General features: G+C 49.5%; 1 protein-coding gene across 1 annotated transcript; it reads right to left on the bottom strand.

The window, feature by feature from the left end:
• Nucleotides 1-514: 514 nt before the first annotated feature.
• On the bottom strand, nt 515-22,410 carry LOC134054774 (tetraspanin-15-like). Its single transcript, XM_062510722.1, has 8 exons — nt 21,567-22,410; nt 18,216-18,401; nt 15,521-15,595; nt 13,612-13,707; nt 10,438-10,551; nt 7,809-7,862; nt 7,098-7,214; nt 515-1,004 (listed from the first exon to the last, which is right to left on the bottom strand). Exons 1-8 carry the CDS (start codon nt 21,741-21,743, stop codon nt 768-770), a joined length of 1,056 nt encoding a protein of 351 aa, XP_062366706.1. The 5' UTR covers nt 21,744-22,410; the 3' UTR covers nt 515-767.
• Nucleotides 22,411-22,829: the final 419 nt, after the last annotated feature.

The following is a 22,829-nucleotide window of genomic DNA, read 5'->3' as shown; positions in this document are numbered from 1 at the left end:
CCCCTGACTGGGCAAAAACGACCTTGGAAAACCTGACAGAAATTCCATTTATTGGGGAAAAAAAACCCAAATTCCCCCTCGCAGTCTAGAATGGGTTCAGGCAATCCCAGAGTTTTTTACAGTTTTTCCCAAAGAAACTTCAGGAGCTGAAAGGAAAAATCCCATTATTTTACAGTTTTCCTAAAGAAACTACAATCCCCACTTTTTACAGCTTTCTCAATGGGAGCTGAGAGGAAAAAAATCCCATTATTTTACAGTTTTCCCAAAGAAACTTGGGGAGCTGAGAAGAAAAATCCCATTATTTTACAATTTTCCCAACAGGAGCAGAAAAATTGCACTATTTTACAGTTTTCCCAAAGAAACTTGGGGAGTTGAGAGGAAAAATCCCATTATTTTACAGTTTTCCCAAAGAAACTTGGGGAGCTGAGAAGAAAAATCCCATTATTTTACAATTTTCCCAACAGGAGCAGAAAAATTGCACTATTTTACAGTTTTCCCAAAGAAACTTGGGGAGTTGAGAGGAAAAATCCCATTATTTTACAGTTTTCCCAACAGCAGCTGAGAAGAAAAATCACATTATTTTACAACTCTCCCAAAGAAATCTTGGGAGCTGAGAGGAAAAATCCCCATTGTTTTACAGTTTTCCCGACAGGAGCAGAGAAGAAAAATTGCATTATTTTACAATTTTCCCAAAGGAACTTCAGGACCTGAGAGGAAAAATCCTTTTTTTTCTCTTTTTTTTTTTTTAAATATTCTGTTCTTCCTCCTCACACTTTGCTGTGGCAGGCGGCTCCTTCCTCCTCATCCTCCTCGGCATTCCCGGGATTTACCGGGATGTATCCGCCCTCCCTGGGCAGGCACCAGCACCAACCGGCGCCGCGGAGATCCAGGGAGGTGAAGCTGAGATCCCGCGATTCCAGGAGCCGGGAATCCACGGAATCCAGGCGGGAATGGATCTCGTTGAGCTGCTGCCAGTGCAGCCAGGCCATGGCCAGACCCAACACCTGCGGGATGGAATTCCCAATCCAGCACGGACTTGGACATTCCAGGGATATCCAATATTTCTTCCCAAAATCCCATCTGGGCCTGCCCATGGAATCCTGGAGTGGTTCCCAGTGGGAGGGGCCTCAAAGCTCACGCCATGGATCCTACGATTTCCAGAGATCCAGGTGGCTCCAACCTTGGACAGCTTCTCTGGAAATTCCATCCCAGCCCCTCACTCCTTCCCAAATTCCCATCAAATCTCCATTTTCCTGGTGGGAAGCCATTCCCTGTGTCCTGTCCCTCCATCCCTTATCCCAAATCTCTCCCCAGCTCTCCTGGAGCCCCTTCAGGTCCTGGAATGTGCTGGAAGCTCTCCCTGGAATTTCCCTTCTCCCGGTGAACATTCCCAGCTCTCCCAGCCTGGCTCCAGAGCAGAGGAGCTCCAGAATCTTGGCTCAGTGTCGATCTTCCCTTCCCAAATCCTCCTGGAAGTGGATCCCAAGGGGATTTCCCTGGATCAACAGCTCCCCAAACCCAGAAAAAAACAGAAAATTCCATCCTCAGGAATGTTCTCCCAGCACTGAACCCATCCTGGAGCCCTCACCAGCCCCATTCCCACTTTCCCGGTCCCTGTCATGGATCCTCAGGAATTCCCAGTTGATGTCCCAGCTGAACTCTGGGAATGGGATCAATCCCAACCCTGGGAAGGATGGCTGGTGGTTCCAGGACTTTCCCAGCTCCAGGAATTTCGGGATTCATGCCTTTGGGGTTGGAAAAGGCACTGCAGATGCTGAAGGAAAAAGTCTGGAATTCTCTGGGAACAAGGCTGCTACATCCTGTGTGGGATGTTTCAGAGCAGCTCCGACATTCCAGGAGCTCCAGGAAGAGCCTGGAGACACTGCCGGGATAACGGGATTGTGCCGATCCCCATCTGACAGCAAATCCTTCGGAATTTGTTTTCCAATCCAATTTCCACGGATGTCAAGCTGCAGCCTCATTCCCATTATTAAACTGTCATCGCTCCCGATTAAAATCCTGCTCCTGTGGAGCTGGAAAAACCTTTGGAATGAGGGTTTTTAGGGCAAATTTGTAATTTTTCCATCCCAGAAAGATTTGTGTTTGCTTTCCATAGAAACAGAGCCAGGTCTGGGGCAGTGATCCCTCCTGCTCCTGCTGAGAGATCCTGGAGAAAATGGGGAATTCTGGAAGGGAATCAAACCATCCAAAACCCCCGATCAGGATCCTGAATCCCAGAGAAAATCAGGAGTTCTGGAAGGGAATCAAACCATCCAAAGCCCTTGATCAGGATCCCGAATCCCAGAGAAAATCGGGAGTTCTGGAAGGGAATGAAACCATCCAAAGCCCACAGTCAGGATCCTGAATCCTAGAGAAAATCAGGAATTCTGGAAGGGAATCAAACCATCCAAAGCCCCTGATCAGGATCCAGAATCCCAGAACCGTCGCTGCTGCTGAGTTACGATCCCATTCCCATCCCAGCCCAGCCCTAAATTCCCTCTCCCACTTAATGAGAACGGCAGAAGCTGTCAGGAATTATGGATGCATCCAATATCCAAGCGCACTGCATTTTCCCGGAGCGCTGGCGGATCCGTGGATTTTATGGCACCACTGAGCTCGGGAAGAGTCACTGAGGGGAAAAATAGGAACAAAACTGAGCAAAGCTGGGGCTGGAAAAATGAAAAAGCGGAATTTCTTTCCAGGATGGGGATCCAGGAGAACTGCTTGGGAACTTCCCAGCTGGAACTCGACCCTTCTCAGACTTTTTGAGTGCCCAGGAGGTGCAAATCCATGGAAAAGCTGCTCCTCCAGGAGGCAAATAAATCCTGGGAGCTTCACATGAGGGAATCCATGAAACTTCCAATGGGAATCATGGGGATTCCCATGATTCCCATGGAATGAGACATTCCTGAACCCAAAGAATTCCATGACTCTTCTAAACCTGATTCCTGTCTCCCGTGTACAATTCCAAGGCTCAGCTCCATCCCAAAGCCCGGCTTTGTTCATGGTGTCTCCATTGGTTCCTTTGGATCAGTTTTCCACTGGGAACTGGGGCTGGAATTACCTCAGATCCTCCCTGGAAGTGATGGACAGATCCTCTCTTCCTCCTCTGCAAAAAGGGCTCAGGAAGTTTGGGAAGCAATGAAGGGAAAGGCTCAATCTTCCCATTTTCACCTCATTTTCCAGTGGAAAAAGGGCCTGGAAGTCCATGAATGTTCTCCCTTAGGGATGGGCTGTGCCTGACTCCAGCAAGGAAAATTCCCTGCAAAAATCTCTTTTCCATGGAGATGTGGGAACATTCCCTAGTTCTGGAAGGATCCTGATCACCCGGAATGCTGAACCATTCCAGGCATCCCCAGAGTTTACAAAGATCAAAGTCGGGGTTTTTTCCCTCCTTTTTTGACTTTTCATTCCCTAAATTGGGATTTACGGAGAGGTCAGATGGAAAAGTCATGATTATTCCCTTTTCCCACTCTGTTAATGCTCGGCAGCCGCTCAAGGAAACCCCGAGGGATTGGAGAGCAAACAAATCCCAAATTAAACTTCCAAGGAAATGCTCCCTTCACACAGGGAACGTTTTCCATCCCTGTCACTGGGAGATGAAGATGCTGGCCTGGAAAATGCCCAGCTTGAGGATAATTCCGCATTTTTCTACAGAATGGAGCTGTCGATCTCCGGGATCGGCGCTCTGGGGAGGGAACGGCTGCAATGCAGAGTCTGGAGATGGATGGGACAGAGGAAAAAAGAATTCCTGGGGCTGGATGGGAGCTCTCTGCAGGGACCTTCTGGGGACTGCTCTCCTTTTGTTTGGGAGGCATCTTCTGCTTCCTCAGGATGGGAAAAAATTCCTGGTTTTTAAGGGAATAAACAAGGATTACAGAGGTTTTCCTGCTCCTGTTTCTGTTTTATTGCAGTGGCTGAGAGAGGCAGGGAATGATCCTGGGATTCTGGAGCCAGGCTGGGAGAGCAGGGAATGTTCACCTGGAGAAGGGAAATTCCAGGGAGAGCTTCCAGCACATTCCAGGACCTGAAGAGGCTCCAGGAGAGCTGGGGAGAGATTTGGGATAAGGGATGGAGGGACAGGACACAGAGAATGGCTTCCCACTGTAAAATGGAGACTTGGATGGGATTTTATGATGGAATGAGGGTGTGAGGGGCTGGGATGGAATTCCAAGAGAAGCTGTGGCTGCACCTGGATCCCTGGGAATGTCCAGGGCCCGGCTGAAGCACCTGGGACAGTGGGAATTGTCCCAGGAATTGTCCCTGCCCATGGCAGAGGTGGGATCAGGTCTTGAAGGTCCTTCCCAACCCAAACACTCCAGGATTCTCTGGAATAACATCAGGGAAAAAAAAATCCCTGGAAAGGTCCAGGAAGGAACGAGCTGGAGACGCATTCCCTGAAAGCTGCTGGAAGAACAACGCAGGAGTTTTTGCACCTCATTTCCAGTCTGAGCACATTCCCAGCCCCGCAGAGAATCCTGCAGGAGGCAGGGAAGGATGCGGAGGCGGTGGCAGGGAAAGGATGGATCGAGCTCGGCTGCTCCTGCTGGAAAATCCGGGGCTGCTCCATGATTAAACACAGCCAGCCCGAGGCCACGGCAGGGATTTTGGGATGAAAAGATCCTTGGGAGTTGATGGGGAATGTGTGGGATGAAGGACACGGAGCTGGGGTTGTAACATGGGAATTTGGGGTTGCTGGGGGCTGGGCAAAAAAATTCCAGGGATGGACTGAGGTGGAGTTTGTGCCTCGCTCCAAATGGAGGGGAAAATCAACACTGGGGAAAATGGAATTTGGGCTTTCCCTTTGAAAAAGGGGAGATGTTCCTGGATGGAAGAGCATCCCAGATTTCCTCACTCCCTCAGCCTCAGGAGCGGCTCCCCCTCGGTGCTGGATCCAGGTGGGATTTTCCCTGTCCCAGCTCTCTACTCACAGCCAATCCCACCAGGATCAGCTTTCCCTGAGCCCCATACTCCTGCACTTTGGGCTCCCACCCAGACATGGGAAAAGGGGAGAAAACCTGGAAAATCTGGCACTCCCCATGGGATAGGAAGGTCAGGTGGGATTGTTCCCAGGTGGGAAGAGAACAGAAAAATTCCCATTCTCCAGGGGTACTCCAAGCCAGCCAGAACTTTCCTTGGATAATTTTTCCAGCATCCAAGAGCTGGTGCTCCCCTCAGATCCAAGGGAAAACTGGGATGCCAGGATGAGGGACAGGAACCAAGCTCAGATCCTCAGCCTCGGAGCCCTGGGACTCAGCCAAGGCCAAAGTTTGACTCCAAGGAAAAGGAATAATGAGGAAAAGAGGGAAAAACCCCAACACTGGGGTCAGGACATGGATCAGAATCCTACGTCATGGATCAGTTTCCTAGGACATGGATGAGAATCCTAGGATGTGGACCAGAATCCCAGGACATAGACCAGAATCCCAGGACATGGATCAGAATCCCAGGACATGGATCAAAATCCCAGAAAACAGATCAGAATCCCACGACATGGATTAGAATCCCAGGACACGGGTCAGAATCCCAGCACACGGGTCAGAATCCCAGCACACGGGTCAGAATCCCAGGACAGAATCCCAACGTTCCCTGTGGCACCCGGGAAGTTTCCCACCAAGGAGGTTGGATCCCCACCGAGGGATATCTTCCGTGTGGGACAAAGGCAGGGCTGGCACAGCTCAGTCGCAGTGCTCTTCCCAAAATTCCCAGCTCTGTCCCCTCATCACATCCACCCCTTCCTGCCTGGATCTGCAATTCCAGGCCAATCCAATCCAATCCAATCCAATCCAATCCAATCCAATCCTCTCCCTACGGATTTCCAGAATGGGAGCTGTCTGAGGGCTGGCAGCTCCTGGCAGCACCATTTCCCTCTGAAATCCCTCCAAATCTTGGCAGGATTCAACCCAATCCATCTTCCAAGTGCTGAAATTCGGGAGCAGATGGGGAGGACGAGCTGCTCCAGCTCCATGGGAAGAGCTCATGCTGAGATCCATCAGTTTTCCCGTGGATTTCCCAATTAACAGCACCCCTCCAGATCCATCACCATTCCTGGGGATTTGTCCCCAGCATTCCCAATTAACGGCACCACTCCAGATCCATCAGGGCTCAGCATTCCTCCAGATTTCTCCCCAGCATTCCCAATTAGCAGCTGGCTGTTAATGGATGAGACTGTGGGAGGCGGCGCCAATGGATTGAGATGAGATAAATTGGAATTGGCTGTCCAAGCCCCATTCCAGCCCTTTTTGCCCCCACCAATTCCTGCCTTTTGGAATGCTCATTTGGAAGGAAACATTCTCAAAAAATTCAGGAGTGACAGCCAGGAACAGCTCCCCTGCCTCAGGATCGTGTCTGAACCATCTGTGAGCCCCAAGTCCAGCTCTGACAAATTATCCCAAATTTCTCCCCCAGCTGCAGCTTTGTCCAAGCCCTTCCTGCCTTTTGGTGAGAGCAGAAAACTGGGAAGAATTTCAACAATAAAACCAGGAATAATTTCATTCCCATTGGGCTCAAACCCCACCCTTGGGAAGCGCCACCCCCAGGAATCCCAACACTGCCACAAGAGGGAAGGTTCTTACTCGTGGGCCTTGAAATAAATCCAAAAAAATATATCCAAAAATGACAAATCCTCATGGTTTGGTCAGGAATATTTTAGGGGAGATCCAAGGCCTGGCAAACCCAGCAGAATTCGGGACTGGGATTTATCTGGAGCAGAATTTGGGATTGGGATTTATCCAGGGTACCATTCCCACTCTGTTTGCCGAGGGCTGGGAGGACAAACAGGGCAGGATTTGCTGATTTGCTTCCAGGGGCTGTTCTTGGATCCCAAATTTTTTAGGATTCCAGGAGGGATCCGAGCCCGTTCTGCCAGAGATGACTTTTCCTGCCCCACCACAAATCCCATTTGGAATTGGGATTCCAAAGGATTTCTTCTCCACCCTCCAGCACAGGGAAAGGAGCTGAGACCTCAGACAGGCTCTGCTGTTTGGAGCTGGAGCTGAAAACCCCAAAACTGGGGCTTCATCCCTGATCCTTGTGGGTCTACCCAACTCAGAATTCCGGGAATCTGGGAGAGGATTCCCAAGGGATCCCCCACGTACCTGAGGCAGCAGCAGGGAGCAGACGATGGCCAAAGTGGCCTGGAAGTTGTCCTTGAGCCAGAGCCCCACGGCGTGGATGCATCCCCGGACGTGGATGGTGCCGAGCAGCTCCAGGCGCTGGGAGAGCGGAGAGAGGATCCCAAATTCCTGCTGTATTCCCAGGAACCATGGCTTTCCCAGGAGTTTTGTCAGGAACAACCTTGGATTGGGGTTTTCCTGCCCAAACCACCGCCCCAAGGGGAGAGGTTTTTGTTCTCACACTTCCAAAGGAAATTTAGGAGCCGAGGTCCAGGTGTTGTCGGGATTAAATCCCAACTTTCGGGGCCCTGAGTGGGACCTGGGCGAGATCCTGGACCATCGAATTCCCTCAGCTGGGGCCTCTCCGAGCTGGGAATGTCCACATTTCTGCTGGGAATTCTGCCGGGAATTCCCGTATTTCTGCACTGGAGGGATCCCCCATCCACCCTTAAGCTCCACCCTTTTTCCGCTGGGAATGTTAAGGAAATTCCCAGGTAAAAATCCCCAAGCTGAGGAGGGGCTGGGATCCCTCGGAACCAAAAGTGCCCCAAAATTCCAGGGAAAAGCCCCAAAACTGAGTTTGGAGCAGCTGCATCCCAGCCTTGCTTAGGAATGGGAATTCCTGCAGGGAGCACTGGATTTTTGTGATTTGGGGAAGAAGGAGCAGCGAACTCCCAAAAATTCCAAGGTCACCTCCTTGTCCAGGGCGCGGTACCCGCACAGGGTGTTCACCACTCCTCCAGGAACCTGTGGAGAACAGGAAGGGATTTATGCCGGGAATGGCAATGGGAAAACGCCACAAATCCAAATGAAATCAGGAATTCCAGAGGCGCCCAGCGTGGGACAATCAGAGCCTGATCCCTCAGACTTTGGGGTGTCCCTGGGTGGGACTGAGGGGTCTTAAGAGCAAATCCCAACCCAAACCATTCCAGGACTCTGGAGCTGGGCTGAGAGAGCTGGGAATGTTCCCCTGGAGAAAGGAGGGATCCAGGGAGACCTTCCAGCACATTCCAAGGCCTGAAGGGACTCCAGGAGAGCTGTGGAAGGATTTGGGATAAGGGATGGAGAAACAGGACACAGGGAATGGCTCCTCACTGGGAATGGGCAGATTTAAATGGGACTTTGGGATGGAGCGAGGGTGGGACTGGAATGGAATTCCCAAAGGAGCTTTGGCTGCCCCTGGATCCTTGGGAATGTCCCAGACCAGGCTTGGGACAGTGGGAATTGTCCCTATCCCTGTGGTTGGCCCTGGATGGGATTTAAAGTCAGGAAATTCCCAAAGGATTTGGCTCTCCTAGTTCTTTTCCCAGAATTCTGGGGCTGATTCCTTAATGAACGAGGTCAAATTCATCCCAAGGTTTTGGTGCTTCCCAGGTTCCACTTCTCCCCGAGATTCCGGAGCCTTTGATGAGGTCTCACTTCCCAAAACACCTCTCCTGGCTTCAGAGCCACAGATGGGGGCTTTCCCTCTTGGAAATTCCATGGATTCAATGGATTTTCTTCCTGGCGCATTCTCCGATCCAGCTCAGGGAATCCTGGAATGGTTTAGGTAGGAAGGGGCCTTGAATCCCATCCCACATCAGGGACATTTCCCAAAATCCCAGGCTGCTGCAACCTGGCCCTGAGCATTCCCAAGAACTTCCCCAGATTCTCCCCCTCTGGATTAAGGGAATTTTCCCCTCTCTCTGCTCCCTGCTGAGGTTTTTTTTTGCCAAATTGTCCCAAAAAAACCCCACGGGAGTGTAAAATTACCCAGAAAGAGCCCTTGGCTCCCTGCAGCCCATCCTCATGGCAGGAATTCCTCATTCCATCTCCAGGAGCCTCGGGAGTCATTAATCAAGGCCCTGATTAGAGAGGATCTCAAATCTGCATCTCATTTGCATATCAGGCCCGCACAGCTAATTAAAACCCTTCACATTTCCCTCTTTTTTCCATTAAAAACCCCTGTAACAAGGAGGGATTGATGAGGAATTTTCCTTGTTCCAGGGCTCGGATCCGGTGCTGATATTCCCGGAGATCCGGAGCTCAGCAGAGCCTTTTTTGGAGTTCTCCATCCTTGCTGGAATATTTGGAGTTTTTCCCGGATCCCGAGGTTTTATCCCCACACAGATTCCATGGAAGAGCAGGGTTGGATTAAACAATCTGGGCACAGAGCGCTTTGCCAAAAATCCCAGTTTGGTTTGGATTCCTAAATGTGTGAATTTCCCCCCAGGAGAACCTCCTGGCTCTGGAATTCCCCTCCCTCCACAGCCCAGCTCCATTCAGGGAGTTGGAATTCCAGCTTTTCCTGATCCCAAGGATCCAGAGAGATCCCTGGGCAAAGCCCTCCCAGCCCCACCAGCAGCAAAATCCTCAAAAATCCCTTCATTCCCCAAAAATCCCTTCATTCCCCAAAAGTCCCGTCAGTGGGAGCCAGGACCAGGAACGGGATCCCAAAAACTTCCAAACCCCACAGCATCTGGATGGGAATGGGAGTGGGGGAGGATCCAGGCTGGATGGAGCTGAGTCAAATCCCAAAATCCTGGAATGGCTTGGATTAGGAGGGACCTTAAATCCCCATCCAGGGCCACCCTGGGACAATTCCCACAATCCCAGGTGGCTCCAGTCTGGCCTTGGACATTCCCAGGGATCCAGGGGTGGCCACAGCTCCTCTGGGAACTCCATCCCAGCCCCTCCCCAGCCTCATTCCTTCCCCAAATCCCATTTCAATCTCCATTTTCTCATTCCCTGTGTCCTGTCTCTCCATCCCTTATCCCAGTTCCTCTCCAGCTCTCCTGGAGCTCCTTTACGCTCTGGAAGTGGCTCCAAAATTTCCCTGGAATTTCCTTTCTCCAGGTGAATATTCCCAAGTCTTTACAAGCTGCTGCTGGTTTTTGGTTTTTTTTTCCCCAAATAACCAATTTCCAAACCTTTTATATCTCACAGCTGGAAACCTCGGCATTTCCGACGACTGCTTCGTGATCCCAGGATTTGGCCTCCACAACCCCAGAAAATTCCAGACTAATCCATAAACAAACATTCCTATTCCATCTCCTTCATCCTCTCACGCTGAAATTCCCTCAAACCATTTTCCAAGTGGGAATGCCACAAACCAGAAAGCCCTTGGAGCAGAAAAGCCGTCAGGAAGAGGGAATTTCTCTGGAATTCTGGCGTTTTCCATTAAAAAAAAATATTACTCCATCTCCTTCCCCCTCTCATGCCAAAATTCCCTCAAAACTTTTTTCCAGGTGGGAATGACAAACCAGAAACCCCTTGGAGCAGAAAAACCATTGGGAAGAGGGATTTTTTTGGGGAATTTTGGGCAGTTCCGTGCCCGGCTCACCCCGCGGACGCAGCAGGAATGGGGTACCCCACAGGCCAGGGCCCCGCTGCCGTTGCATGCGTGGTACTGGTTCACTTCCCAATCCCGGAATTCGTCTCCTCCACAGCAGGAAAACTGCAGGAAAAACACAGGGAGAGAGGGAGCAGGGAGCTGGAAAAACCTGGAATTCCAGGAGAAGCCAGGGAAGGGATTGTTGCTCCACAGGGATTTGGGTTGGGAAATGCCTCCCTGGGAGGGTGGGGAAGGGCAGGGATGGAATTCTCAGGGAATTCCCCAGCCCTGGAGCACCTGGAAACTCTGGAAAAAGAGTTTGGAATCAGTCTGGTGCCCTGGGCTACAGGGAACGGATTCCCATGGACACAGGGATAATTAATGGGAAATAATTAATTGTGATAATGGGAAGGAATTCCTCCCTGGGAAGGAGGGGAAGGGCAGGGATGGAATTCCCAGGGAATTCCCCAGCCCTGGAGCACCTGGAAACTCTGGAAAAATCCTGGAAAAGGGGTTTGGAATGAGCCCCAGTGGCCCTGGGACAACAAGGAATGGATTCCCATGGACACAGGGATAATAGGAGATAATTAATTGGGATAATGGGAAGGAATTCCTCCCTCTGGGAGGGTGGGGAAGGGCTGGGATGGAATTCCCAGAGAAGCTGGATCCTTTGGAAGTGTCCAAGGCCAGGCTGGAACAGCCTGGGAGAGGGGAAGGGATCCCTGCCCATGGAAAAAAAGGAATTTTAAGATCCCATCCAGCCCAAACCATTCCATAATTCCAGTCCAATTCCCTGCATCTCCACTTCCTAATTTTTCCCTGCTCCCAGGAAAGCTGAAGGGTAAAAAAAAGTGGGATTTTTTTCCCATTTATCCCCATTTTAGAGGGATTCAGGCATGGCTCTCCCAGGCCATAGATGCATCCGTGGGATCAGCCTCATCCACACTGCCATGGTTTAATTCCCAGTGACAAATCCAGCTTTTCCCGAGGCAGGGATGGCTCCAGCAGTGCCCTCAGGGATGGATTTGGTGGCTCTCAGCCATCCCACAAAATCCCCATCAGCCTTGCAGGGATTTCTCTTCCCGTCAGGATAAATTGGGATCAAATCTTGCAGCTACAAAGGGAAAAAATAAAACAACGACAACAAAAAAAAATCTCCTTTTTTTCCTTCTTTTCCTGCAGCAAAGATTAAAACAATTCCAATCAAAGTCACCCCATGTCCTCCATGGAATAAAGATGAGCCTGTTCCAAACCAGCTCATCCCTTCTCATGGAAAACAATCATAATTTCAGATTTTCCTCTGAAAGGAAAAGCCGAGAATGGCCAGAAAAGGTTGGAGTGCTTGGAAAAGCAGGGGAAAAAAAAGATCTTTCCCAATTTTTAAGCACCAAATTCATCCAGGAGCAAATTCTGGGTGAGGTTTTTCCCTCTGCTCCCCTTTTCCAAGGGAAAGCGGGAAAAACTCTTGGGATCCTCCTGCCCTGCTCCATCCCAGGCACAGATTTACAATTCCTGGATTCCCACCCAGAATTCCCAGATTTTTTTCAGTCCCACTTGTGCTGAGGAGGGCAACCAGCTCCCAAAAACTGCTGAAAATGGAAAAAGGGGAGGAAAATCCCAAAGGAAAGCAGCAGGTGGGAAAAATGCCGGGAAAACACCTTGGAATGGTGGGAAAATGCCATGGAATGATGGAAAATACCATGGAATGGTGGGAAACACTGTGGAATCGTCTAGAAGGAGCCTGATCCAAGATTGTTTGGAGACTGAGGAATTCCCAGAAATAAATCTGCTTTTCCTTGAGATTCATGGATTCCCAGGGCTCTGGGAAAGGCTGGGATTTCCCAGCTCCATTTCTCACCCACACGGAATTCCAGCCTCGTCCTGGGGAGGTTGGAGCAAAACTTGCGGGAAATTCCAATCTTTTCCCAAACCTGAGGCCTCCCATCCTGGTTTTGAGCTCAGCTTAGTGAGGCTGAACCTAAAGTCCCAAAGCCAAGGAGGAGCCCTGGAATTAAAGTTTTAAATCCCAAAGGGAAGGATTCTTCCCAGGCTCCTCTGCTCCAAATCCAGGGATAAAATTTGCAGATTTGGGATGATTCCAGAAAAACTGAGGTATTCAGGCTGCAGTGGGAGCAACCCAAATTCTCTGGGGGCAGCTTGGCCTCAAAGGCAGGCCCTGCTCCCCAATCTCACCCATGACATTCCCAGAATTCCCTCAACTTTTGGGATTTTTCCAGGTTTTTTTCCCATTTAGGAATGCTCAAAGTCGGGCCCTCCTCCCCCAACCCCACCTGGGATATTCCCAGAATTCCCTCAACTTTTGGGATTTTTCCAGGTTTTTTTCCCATTTAGGAATGCTCAAAGTCAGGCCCTCCTTCCCCAACCCCACCTGGGACATTACCAGAATTCCCTCCTTGAATTTTGGGATTTTCCATTGATTTTCCCATTTAGGAATGCTCAAAGCCGGGCCCTGCACCCCCAGTCCCACCCATGACATTCCCAGAATTCCTTCATTGAGTTTTGGGATTTTCCAGGATATTTTCCCATTTAGGAATGCTCAGAGCCAAGAAATTCCCACCAGAAATATCCACACCGAGCACAGGAGTGATCCCACAATTCCCAGTCCCATGGACTGTGGGGGAATGGTTGGGTTTGATCTTGGAGGGCTTTTCCAACCTCTGCGATTCCATGGAAAGATTGGAATTGTCTCTCCTCCCAGGCCCCACAAATCTGGGATTTTTCCATGGGAATCAGGGCCTGTCCTGCTGTTGGGGACTCCAGGGAAAAGGGATTTTTCCAAGGGTTTTTGTATTCCTGGAGAAGATTTTAAATTTATTTCTTTCCCTCCTCCCTCCTCCTCTGGATGGGTTGGGAAGAGACTAAAAAATTCCAGGCAGAGATTTCCCACCAAAAATCGGGAATGGAAATATCCCAGCATGATTCAAGCCCAGGAGCAGCTGAGGCTCCTCCCAGGGCACACAAATCCCAGGACAATTCCCAAAAAAATCCCCCTGGGCTGTGCTCAGGGAGGTAAAACCAGGCAAGAAATGCCACGGAAAACCCAACCAGGTGAAGATATCCAGGGAAAACACCCCAGGGATGGGAACAGCTCTGCAAATCCAGGGAAAATGGAGCATGGGATTCAATATTATTTGGAAAATGTCCCCCTTTTCCCATCCAAACCTTTTCCTGCACAAAATCCAGGATATTTTTGAAGTCCAGGTCATCGTAGTAGTGCCGGATTCCCTCCTGGATGTTGGAGTGGAAAACTTCGTTCATCTGGGATGGAGAAACCCAAAATGTGGGAAAACTCCAGCAAAACAGCAAAACATTCCAGGTTTGTCACGGCTGGCACCGGAGGAGGAATTTTTCCCCAAAAGGTGATTTCCTGGGACCAAATCCATCATTTTGAAGCTGTTTGGATCCATTCCCAGCACATCCAGGCAGGCCAAGGAATCTTAATCCGCCTCATTTTTCCTGTTCTGCTGGATTTGATCCCAAAACTCCTCCAAACTCCTCAATCCCACAGAAAATCAGGATTTTAACCCCTGGCCGAAGGCTCTGAGAGGGGAATTATCCTTGGAAAAATATTCCACAAGTGGAAGCAGAACCCTCACAGAGCCCTGGATCCTTCCTGATCCCGAGAAATCCCTCGGAATTCCAGCAAGGAATGGCATGGATGGGCTGGGGCTAACGCTTCAAGGAATTAATTAAGTACTAATTGGATGGAAAAAGCATTTTAGGGATGTCTGAGAATGTTCCTGGGAAGGCTCTGAGTGTCCAGGGCAGAGCTGGAGCAGATTCTCCACTCAATTCCCAAAAAAACACCAGGCGGGAATGTTAATGGAGAGGAAAAGGAAATTTTTCCTTAAGTTTGGAGCAGCTGGAAAAGGGAAGGGAAGAGGAAAATTAAGTTTTCAAAACATCGGAAAATTCAAGGTTGGGAAGAGCAGGAACGGGGAGAGAACTCGGGAATGAGGAGAACGTGCCAGGGATGATTCCTGGGAATCTCAAAGAGCTCAGGGGAGCTTCAGGAATATTTTCATTCCTGGTTTTCACCAAAACAACACATTCCTGGCTTTTCCCATTTCCTGCTGCTTTGTCCCCAAAAAGGCTGATCCCAGTTCCATTTTCAGGAATGACAATTCCATTTTCAGGAATGACAATTCCATTTTGAGGAATGACAATTCCAGTTTTGGGAATGAAAATTCAGTTTTTGGGAATGTTGATTTTCCAGGTGGGAGCTGAAGCTCCCGGGGTTCTGCTCCCTTTCCACCCCTCCCTCCCTCCCTCCCCAAGATCTCAATCCCATTAATCCCCCTGGCCTCATTTGCATATCAACGGAGCTGATTTGCATAACGAGCGTTCAGAGGCCGCAGAATTAATTCCTGATTTCATCTGAAATCCAATTAATTCCGGGATTTGGGAGTCTGATGAACATCCATTGTTCCAGAGGCGGATCTGTGCTTCCCACAATTCCAGGTCGGATTTGTCACTCCCCCCTCCCTCCCCCCTTCATTGTTTGGGGTTTCATTAATTTTTTATATCATCCCATTAAATTCAAATTAATTTTAAATCAACTGAACTTTAAAACTCCAGCTGCATTCCGAAGTTACTGCCTGAGGAACGACCATTCCTATTTTGGGAATAACAACAACTCCATGGTCAGCAATGATAGTTCAATTTTCAGGAATAACAATTCAATTTTTGGGAATAGTCATTGAATTTTTGGGAAGAACAACTCAATTTTTGGGAATAGCCATTCCATTTTTGGGAATGGCCACTCCATTTTTGGGAATGGCCACTCCATTTTTGGGAATAGTCCTTGAATTTTTGGGAAGAACCACTCAATTTTTGGGAATAGCCATTCAAATTTTGGGAATAGTCATTGAATTTTTGGGAAGAACAACTCAATTTTTGGGAATAGTCATTCCATTTTTGGGAATGGCCACTCCATTTTTGGGAATGGCCATTCTGTTTTTGGGAATAACCACTGTTTTTTGGGAATAGCCATTCAATTTTTGGGAATGACAAAAGAATTTCCAGGAATTCCAGGCCCCGGAGGTGAACCCGGGGCTGTCCCTGCTCCCACCTTGCTCTCAAAGATGATCTCCATGAGGATCAGCAGCAGCTCTGTCAGGAAGATCAGCAGGAGCACCCAGAAGAACTGGAATGAGGAAAGGACGGATTATCCCAGAGCCGTATCCGACTCCAATACCCAGACACCAGGGAAACAAGGAATTCCTCAGCAGAATTCTGGTCTTCCCCAGAATTTTGGCCAAAATTCTGCCTTGGTGGCCATGTCCCCATGTGTCACTGTCCATCCTGGAGAGGAGGGCCAGGAAGGGATTGAGAAAGGAGCAGGAAGGGATCCAGAAGGAAGTGGGAAGGGATCAGGAAGGACTGGAAAGGATCGGGAAGGATTGGGAAGGGATTGGGAAGAGATCAGGAAGAGATCAGGAAGGGATCGGGAAGGGATTGGGAAGGAGCCTGAGGGTCTCCCCTGGCACAAAGCTCCAAACAAATTCCGGATTTCATGGAGAAACTTCCCAAGGAAACCTTCCTCCAGTTCTGGATGCTGAGTCAGGAAGAGCTGCTCAATTCTGATTCAATTAACGCGGCCGTTAACGAGCTCATCAATCCAAATTCTCAAGAAAGACGCTAATTCCTACAGAAACCTTGGGAATCGATAAATCCCTCCCTTAATGATCTCCAAGGTTTTGTTCCTCATTAATTATCCCCAAACCTGGATATTCCAACCCAAAATTTGTGCTGTTTAATTCCTGTCCCTCTGGCACACAAATCCCACAGGGTTGGAATTTCCAGAACATCAATCCCAAGGATTTGGGATGTCAGGAACGGCCTGTTCCCTGTGGAAAAATGGGAACGGAGCCGCTGCGGGGGTGGGAGATGGATGGAGCTTCCAGCAGCCCTGAGCGGGCACAAACCAGCCACAAATCATCCAGGCACCAGAATTCCACAGGGAATCCCACAGCTCCGGGGAGAAACGAACCCAGATCCTTTGGAACACTAATCCCAGACCCTTATAAACACAAATCCAGGTTTAAACACGAATTCTAGATCTTTATAAACACAAATCCGGGTTTAAACATTACCCTGGATCCTTTAAAAAACACAAATCCAGGTTTAAACACAATCCCAGAGCCTTTGGAACACAAATCCTAGATCCTTTTAGACATAAACCCCAGATCCTTTTAAACACAAATCCCAGATCCTTTAAAACACGATCCTGGATCCTTTTAAACACAAATCCTGGATCCTTTTAGACTCAAATCCCAGATCCTTTAAAACACAAATCCGATCCTTTTAGACACAACTTCCCTGTTTTTTTCCATAAAATCCCCAAAAGCTGCAGCTGCCAGGCCCAGCTCAGCTCCAAGAGCTCCTCCAGCGCCTCTTCCCCTGATTGCTTTTGTTCCCAGGATCTATCCTGGAAAGGACAATTCCTGATCCACACAAGGCTCTGATTGCCGTTCCCTTCCCCGCTCCTTCCTGTCCTCAGCAATTCCCAACTGTTCACCTCCCGACTCCCAAAAACTCAGGCTGGGCAGGCAGGGGGAGGCGCTTTTCCTTGGGAATTCACTTTTCCCTGGGAATTTGCTTTTCCTTAGGAATTCACTTTTGCTTGGGAATTCACATCCCGGCAGGGACCTCAGGAGGGAAAATACAGTGGGGACTCCAGATCCATGGAATTCCTTCCTGGGATCCCCAAACCATGGACGTGATTCTAGATTAATGGAATTCCCTCCTAGAATCCCCAAATCATGGAGATGACTCTGAACCAATGGAATTCCCTCCTTGGGATCCCCAAACCATGGAGGTGACTCTGGATCCACAAAATTCTCTCCTGGAGATCCCCCAGAATATGAAGGTGACTGAATCCATGGAATTCCCTTCCTATGATCCCCAAACCATGGAATTGACTCCAAATCCATGTAATTCCCTCCTTGGGATCCCGAAACCATGGTGGAAACTCTGAATCCATGGAATTCCCTCCCGGGGATCTCTCAGACATGGAGGTGACTCCAAACCCATGGAATTCCCTCCTTAAGACCACCCAGATGTGGTTTTGACTCTGGATCCATGGAATTCCCTCCTGGAGATCCCCATACCATGGACATGATTCCAAATCCATAGAATTCCCTCCTGGGGATCTCTCAGATGTGGAGGTGAGTCCAAATCCATGGAATTCCCTCCCCAGGATCCCCAAAACCATGGAGGTGACCCTGGATCCATGGAATTCCCTCCTTGAGATCCTCCAGATGTAATTTTGACCCCGGATCCATGGAATTCCCTCTTTAAGACCTCCCAGACACAGTTTTGACTCCGAATCTACAGAATTCCCTCCCTGGAATCCCCAAACCATGGTGGAGACTCTGGATCCATGAAATTCCCTTCTGGAGATGCCCCAGACATGGAAGTGATCCCAAATCCATGGAATTCCCTCCCCAGGATCCCCAAACCATGGACACGACTCCAAATCCATGGAATTCCCTCACCGGGATTCCAAAACCATGGACATGATTCCAAATCCATGGAATTCCCTCCCTGGGAGCCCCAAACCATGGACATGACTCCAAATCCATGGAATTCCCTCCTGGAGACCCCCCAGATATAATTGCAACTCCGGATCCATGGAATTCCCTGCCTGGGATCCCCAAACTATGGAAGTGACCCCGAATCCATGGAATTCCCTCCTTGAGACCTCCCAGACTCCCAATCCACAGAATTCCCAGCGGGGGATGCCAGCCCACACCAATCCTCACCGTCTGGAGCAGCGTCCGGTTGTCACGGAGGCTCCCGAGCATTCCCACAAAGGACACGAGGAACATGGTGATTCCCAGCAGGAGCAGCAGCACGGCCGGAGCCAGGAAAATCCCTTCCAGGGTTCTGTGCCGCTGCCGCTCTGCCTCGGCGTAGATCCCCACGCCCAGGATCAGCAGCCCCAGGATCTGCAGCAGGATTTTTTTGGATTTTCAGGGGTTTGGGGTTTTGGGGGTTTTCAGGACTTGAGGTAAGAAAAAAGTCTCCGAGGGAGAGGGGAAAGTGGGAGATGTCCAAAGATCCCCACACTCAGGATCAGCAGGCCCAGGATGTGCAGCGGGATTGGCGGGAATTGAAGGATTTTTTTGGGATTTTAAGGATTTTTGGGGGTTTTGGGGTAATCAGGATTTTCAAGAGTTTGGGGATTTTCAGGATTTTCATGGGGTTTGGGGATTATTTAGTTGTTGTTTTTGGGGTACTCAGGATTTTTGGGGTTTTCGGGGTTTTTGGGGTTTTCAAGGTTTTTGGGATTTTCAGGATTTTCAGGGCTTTCAGGATTTTTGGGATTGTCAGAGTTTCTTGGATTTTCATTTTTTTGGGGGATTTTTGGGGTTTTCAGGATTTTTAGGGTTTAGGATCCACCCGGATCCACCCACAGATTCCTGATGGGATTTTGACTGGATCCTCCCGGATTCTCCACTTGGCTTTGATGGACTCTGAGCCCCAAAATTCCCAAATTTCCACTCATTTTGAAGCTCCTGGAGCACTCAGAGCTCCTCCCTCTCTCCACACCCAGCTCCAATCAATCCCAGCATTCCCAACACAATCCTGAGGAATTCCAATCCCAAAATGGAAAACTTCAAACCTTTGCTTCCCAGAAGGAAGAAATGAGGAAGGTTTTGGGATGGGCTCGGAGAGTGCCTAGAAGTGGCTTTTCCAGGCATGAGAAGCATCCTTGGAAAATGGAAAGGCCACAGAATTCCCGAGGCTGCTGCAGAAAACCGCGGCTCCTTCATCCTGGGATTTTCTCTTTCCCTGTTTTCATGGAATGTTCTCACCCCTCTCATTTCCCATGGAAATATTGACCTGATCCCGCTGAATTCCTGAGCTTTCAGAGAATCCCAGAATAGGTTAGGATGGAAAAGACCTCAAAGCTACTCCCGCTATCCTGGGATGCTCCAGCCTGGCCTTGGACAATTCCAGGCTTCCAGAACATTCCTGGTTTAATTTAAACTCAGTTTGGTCCCCATTCCTGTGAAATTCCCTATCCCGGAGTTGTGGGATTGGGACAGGAGCAATTAAGGAACAGGGAATAATTAACACCTGGCTCTGGTGGGAGAGGAGCTCCCAGCTCATCCAGAGGTCAGGTGGGAATCAGGCATTGGGAACTGAGAACTGGAAATTGGGAAGTGGAAATTGGGAATTGGGAAGAGTTCTCCCAGAGCCGTGAGCTCCTCCAGAGGGAATGTTGGGAATGGCTTTTTTTTTTTCCCCAGAGGTAAAAGCAGGAATGGCTTTTTTGTCCAGTGAGAATGTCAAAATCCCAATTTTTAGCGGGGTTGGTTGAAACATCCGCTCTCCATTTTGTGGGAAAATAATTTTCTGTATTTTTTATATTTTTGGATTTACCAAGGAAAGGGAAGGAGATAAATCCCAAATCTCTGCTCTGCTGGATTAAAACCACCCCCCAATTCCCTGGTTTAAAGCCGCTCTCTGGCTCATCCCAGGCTCCTTCCCAGATTTTTGCGGCTGTAACAAAATCCCTGGAAAGGATCCACTGGCTCAAAATCCGATTTTCCAGAGGCTGGGACAACCCTCATCCCTCGGGATTTTATTCCAAGGAGTCCAATTTCCAAAGGGAATTCCTTCAAAATCCTACAAAATTTATTTGGGAAAAACATCCTGGCCCCGTCAACAGGGTTAACAAGGCTTGGAGGGTTCTCGGAATTAATTGGGTTGCGATTATGCAAATGAGACCAGAATTAGGTCAGGCTGAAAGGCTCCCAGGAGCCACAGAATTCCTGTGGATTCCCTGGAGCAGAATTCCAGCCTGGGAACACCCCTGGGATGGAAACAGGAGGGCTTGGAGCCCCAAAAAGTTGGGGTTTTTTTGGGGTTGTTTTCCCTTTGTTTTTGACCAATCCCAGCCTCTCGCTGGTGAATTCCCCATGGAGCTCTCCAAGAATTCCTCTAAAATCTGGGAATTGTCCCGGGGTTCATCCACAGTTCCCAGACTGGAACTAGGAGGAAAAATCCTACCGTTCCCTCAACACCCCAGAAACCTCCAGGAAACCCCAAATTGAGCAGGGTCGGCTCCTTGGGAACCCAAATCTTGGGATTTTCCCGGATTTGTTTGGAGTACTGCACAAATCGCACCCCAAATCGCAACTCCAACCTGAGCCAGAAACGCGGGAGAAATCTGGAATTTTTGGGTTTTCTGGGAATGTCCCAGTGCTCTGCAACCCCTCCCACTCCACAGAGCCTGGGAAATCCGGGAGATATTCCCAAAAACCACTAAATTTTGGTGATTTTTTGGCGTTGGCCCAAGCCCCCTGGCACGAGGGCTGGGCCGAGCTCACTCATGGCTCAAAAAGAAATAAAAACCAAAATTAAAATCATTTCCGGGCACCTGCGGAGGAATTTCTGTGCCCACACCTAGAAAATCAACCCCACCCCGGGGTTATTTAACCCTGAGGAGGAAATATTTGGAAATAAAGTCAGAATTCTGCAAAATCAACCCCAAAAGAGACCCCAAAGTGGGTCGAATTCCTGGTTTTCCCCTCCCCGCAGGTGTTAGCACCTCCCAGAAATCCCCGCCCCGAGCAGAGTTCAGAGCCGCCTGAAATTCACTGTATTTGGAATTTTTTCCCAAAAAACCCTCGGAGCAGTCCCCCTCGATGTCTGCAGGAGATGAAAAAAAATGTGGAATTTCGGCGGATTTTTGCTTTTTTCTGCTCCAAACGGGACTTGCTGCCCTGAAGGAATCACGGGGGGAGCTTAGAAAAATACCCCAAACCCCGCGGTTTCACCCCAAAATGTCCCAATTTGGGTCCGAAAATCTCCCAGTTTGGAACCCAAAATCGCCCAATCTGGAACCCAAAATTGCCCAGTTTGGAGCCCAAAATCGCCCAGTCCATCCTCAAGGATTCGGGCCTTTGGGAAGGGGAAATTTGGACACGAAAGGGGCTGGAAAAGCCAAATCCGCCCCGCGGGGGTGCGGAAACACCGGGGAAAAGGTGGGAAAACACGGGGAAAAGCAGGAAAACATGGGAGAACGCGGGGGGGGGGGGGGGGAGGGAGGAAATGGGGAAAAAAATGGGGGAAAATGGGAAAAAAGGGGGGTAGGAACGTACCGAGAAGAGCGTGGCGTAGGCGGAGAGCGCGAATTTGATGCCGTAATAATAAAAATGGGAATCGCGGCAGGTCCGCGCCATCCCCGCGGCTCTTCCCGGCTCATTCCCGGCTGGAATTCCTGCGGGGAATTCGAACTTGGCCGATTTCCGCCCGGCAGGGGCAGAGCGCGGCCGCATTAACTCTTTAAAGGCTGCGGGTTTGAAGGGAATTCCTTAAAGAAAAAGGGATTTTCCATCCGGGATTATCCCGGCAGGAACTGAGGAATCACCTGAGCTCTCCTCCCAGCCACGCAGGGCTCTGGAAGTTCTTTTGATTCCCTCGGATTTTCATCTTTTTATACTCTGGGATTTTGATTTTTTTTTTTTTTAAATCTCACTCGGATTTTGATATTTTTGGATCCCCTGGGATTTTGATCCTTTCCAGCCCCTCAGATTTTGATTTTTTTTTTTAATCTACTCAGATTTTGATTTTTTTAAAATTCTAATTTCTTTTATTATTTTGTCACCGTCACTTCGAACAAGCTGGAGTAAAAACTTCACCTCCAAAAGAAAGGAAAATTCTTTCCTAGATCGCTGAAGCCGGCTGAAGGGTGGAGCTTTCTAGGAATTCGGGAGACCCCAACCAAGAGGAGACCCTGGAAACACCAAACAAAGGGAGACCCCAAATAGGGAAGACCCTGATCAAAGGGAGACCCCAATGAAGGGGAGACCAGAACCAAAGGGAGACCCCAACAAAGGGGAATCCCAAATAGGGGAGATCCCAATTAATGGGGGAGCCCAATTAATGGGAGATCCCAAGTAGGGGGAAACCCCAAACAAGGGAGACCCCAGTTAAGTGGAGACACCAATTAAGGGGAGACCCCAGATAGGGGGAGACCCCAACAGAGACCCCCAAAAAAGGAGACCCCAATTAAAGGGAGACCCCAAACAAGGGAGATCCCAAATAGGGGGAGACCCCAGATAGAGGGAGACCCCAATTAAGAGGAGGATCCAAATGAGGGGAGACCTCAAACAGGGGAGACACCACTTAAAGAGAGACCCCCCCAAAAAAAGAGACCCCAATTAAAGGGAGACCCCAAACAGGGGAGACCAGAACCAGAGGAAGACCCCAATTAAAGAGAGACCCCAGAAAAAGGAGACCCCAACCCAATGGAGACCCCAGACAAAGGGAGACCCCAATTAAAGGGAGACCCCAATTAAGGGATCCCTTCATTTGCAGCCTGGCTGCTGACCAAGGGGCTGTGTCCGGGATGAGATCCCCCA

This window comes from Cinclus cinclus, chromosome 29 (genome assembly GCF_963662255.1).
Source record: "Cinclus cinclus chromosome 29, bCinCin1.1, whole genome shotgun sequence".
NCBI lineage: Eukaryota > Metazoa > Chordata > Aves > Passeriformes > Cinclidae > Cinclus > Cinclus cinclus.
Note: the sequence above shows the minus strand (reverse complement) of the source record. Positions and strands in the feature narration are given on the sequence as shown.

Excerpts from the sequence above, each read along its gene's own strand:
- LOC134054774 (XM_062510722.1), bottom strand. The coding sequence starts at position 21,743 with ATGCGGCCGCGCTCTGCCCCTGCCGGGCGGAAATCGGCCAAGTTCGAA. Across the intron at positions 18,402-21,566 it reads CCTACGCCACGCTCTTCTCG|ATCCTGGGGCTGCTGATCCT; the intron begins GTACGTTCCTAC and ends ATCCTGCTGCAG. Across the intron at positions 15,596-18,215 it reads ACCGGACGCTGCTCCAGACG|TTCTTCTGGGTGCTCCTGCT; the intron begins GTGAGGATTGGT and ends TCCTCATTCCAG.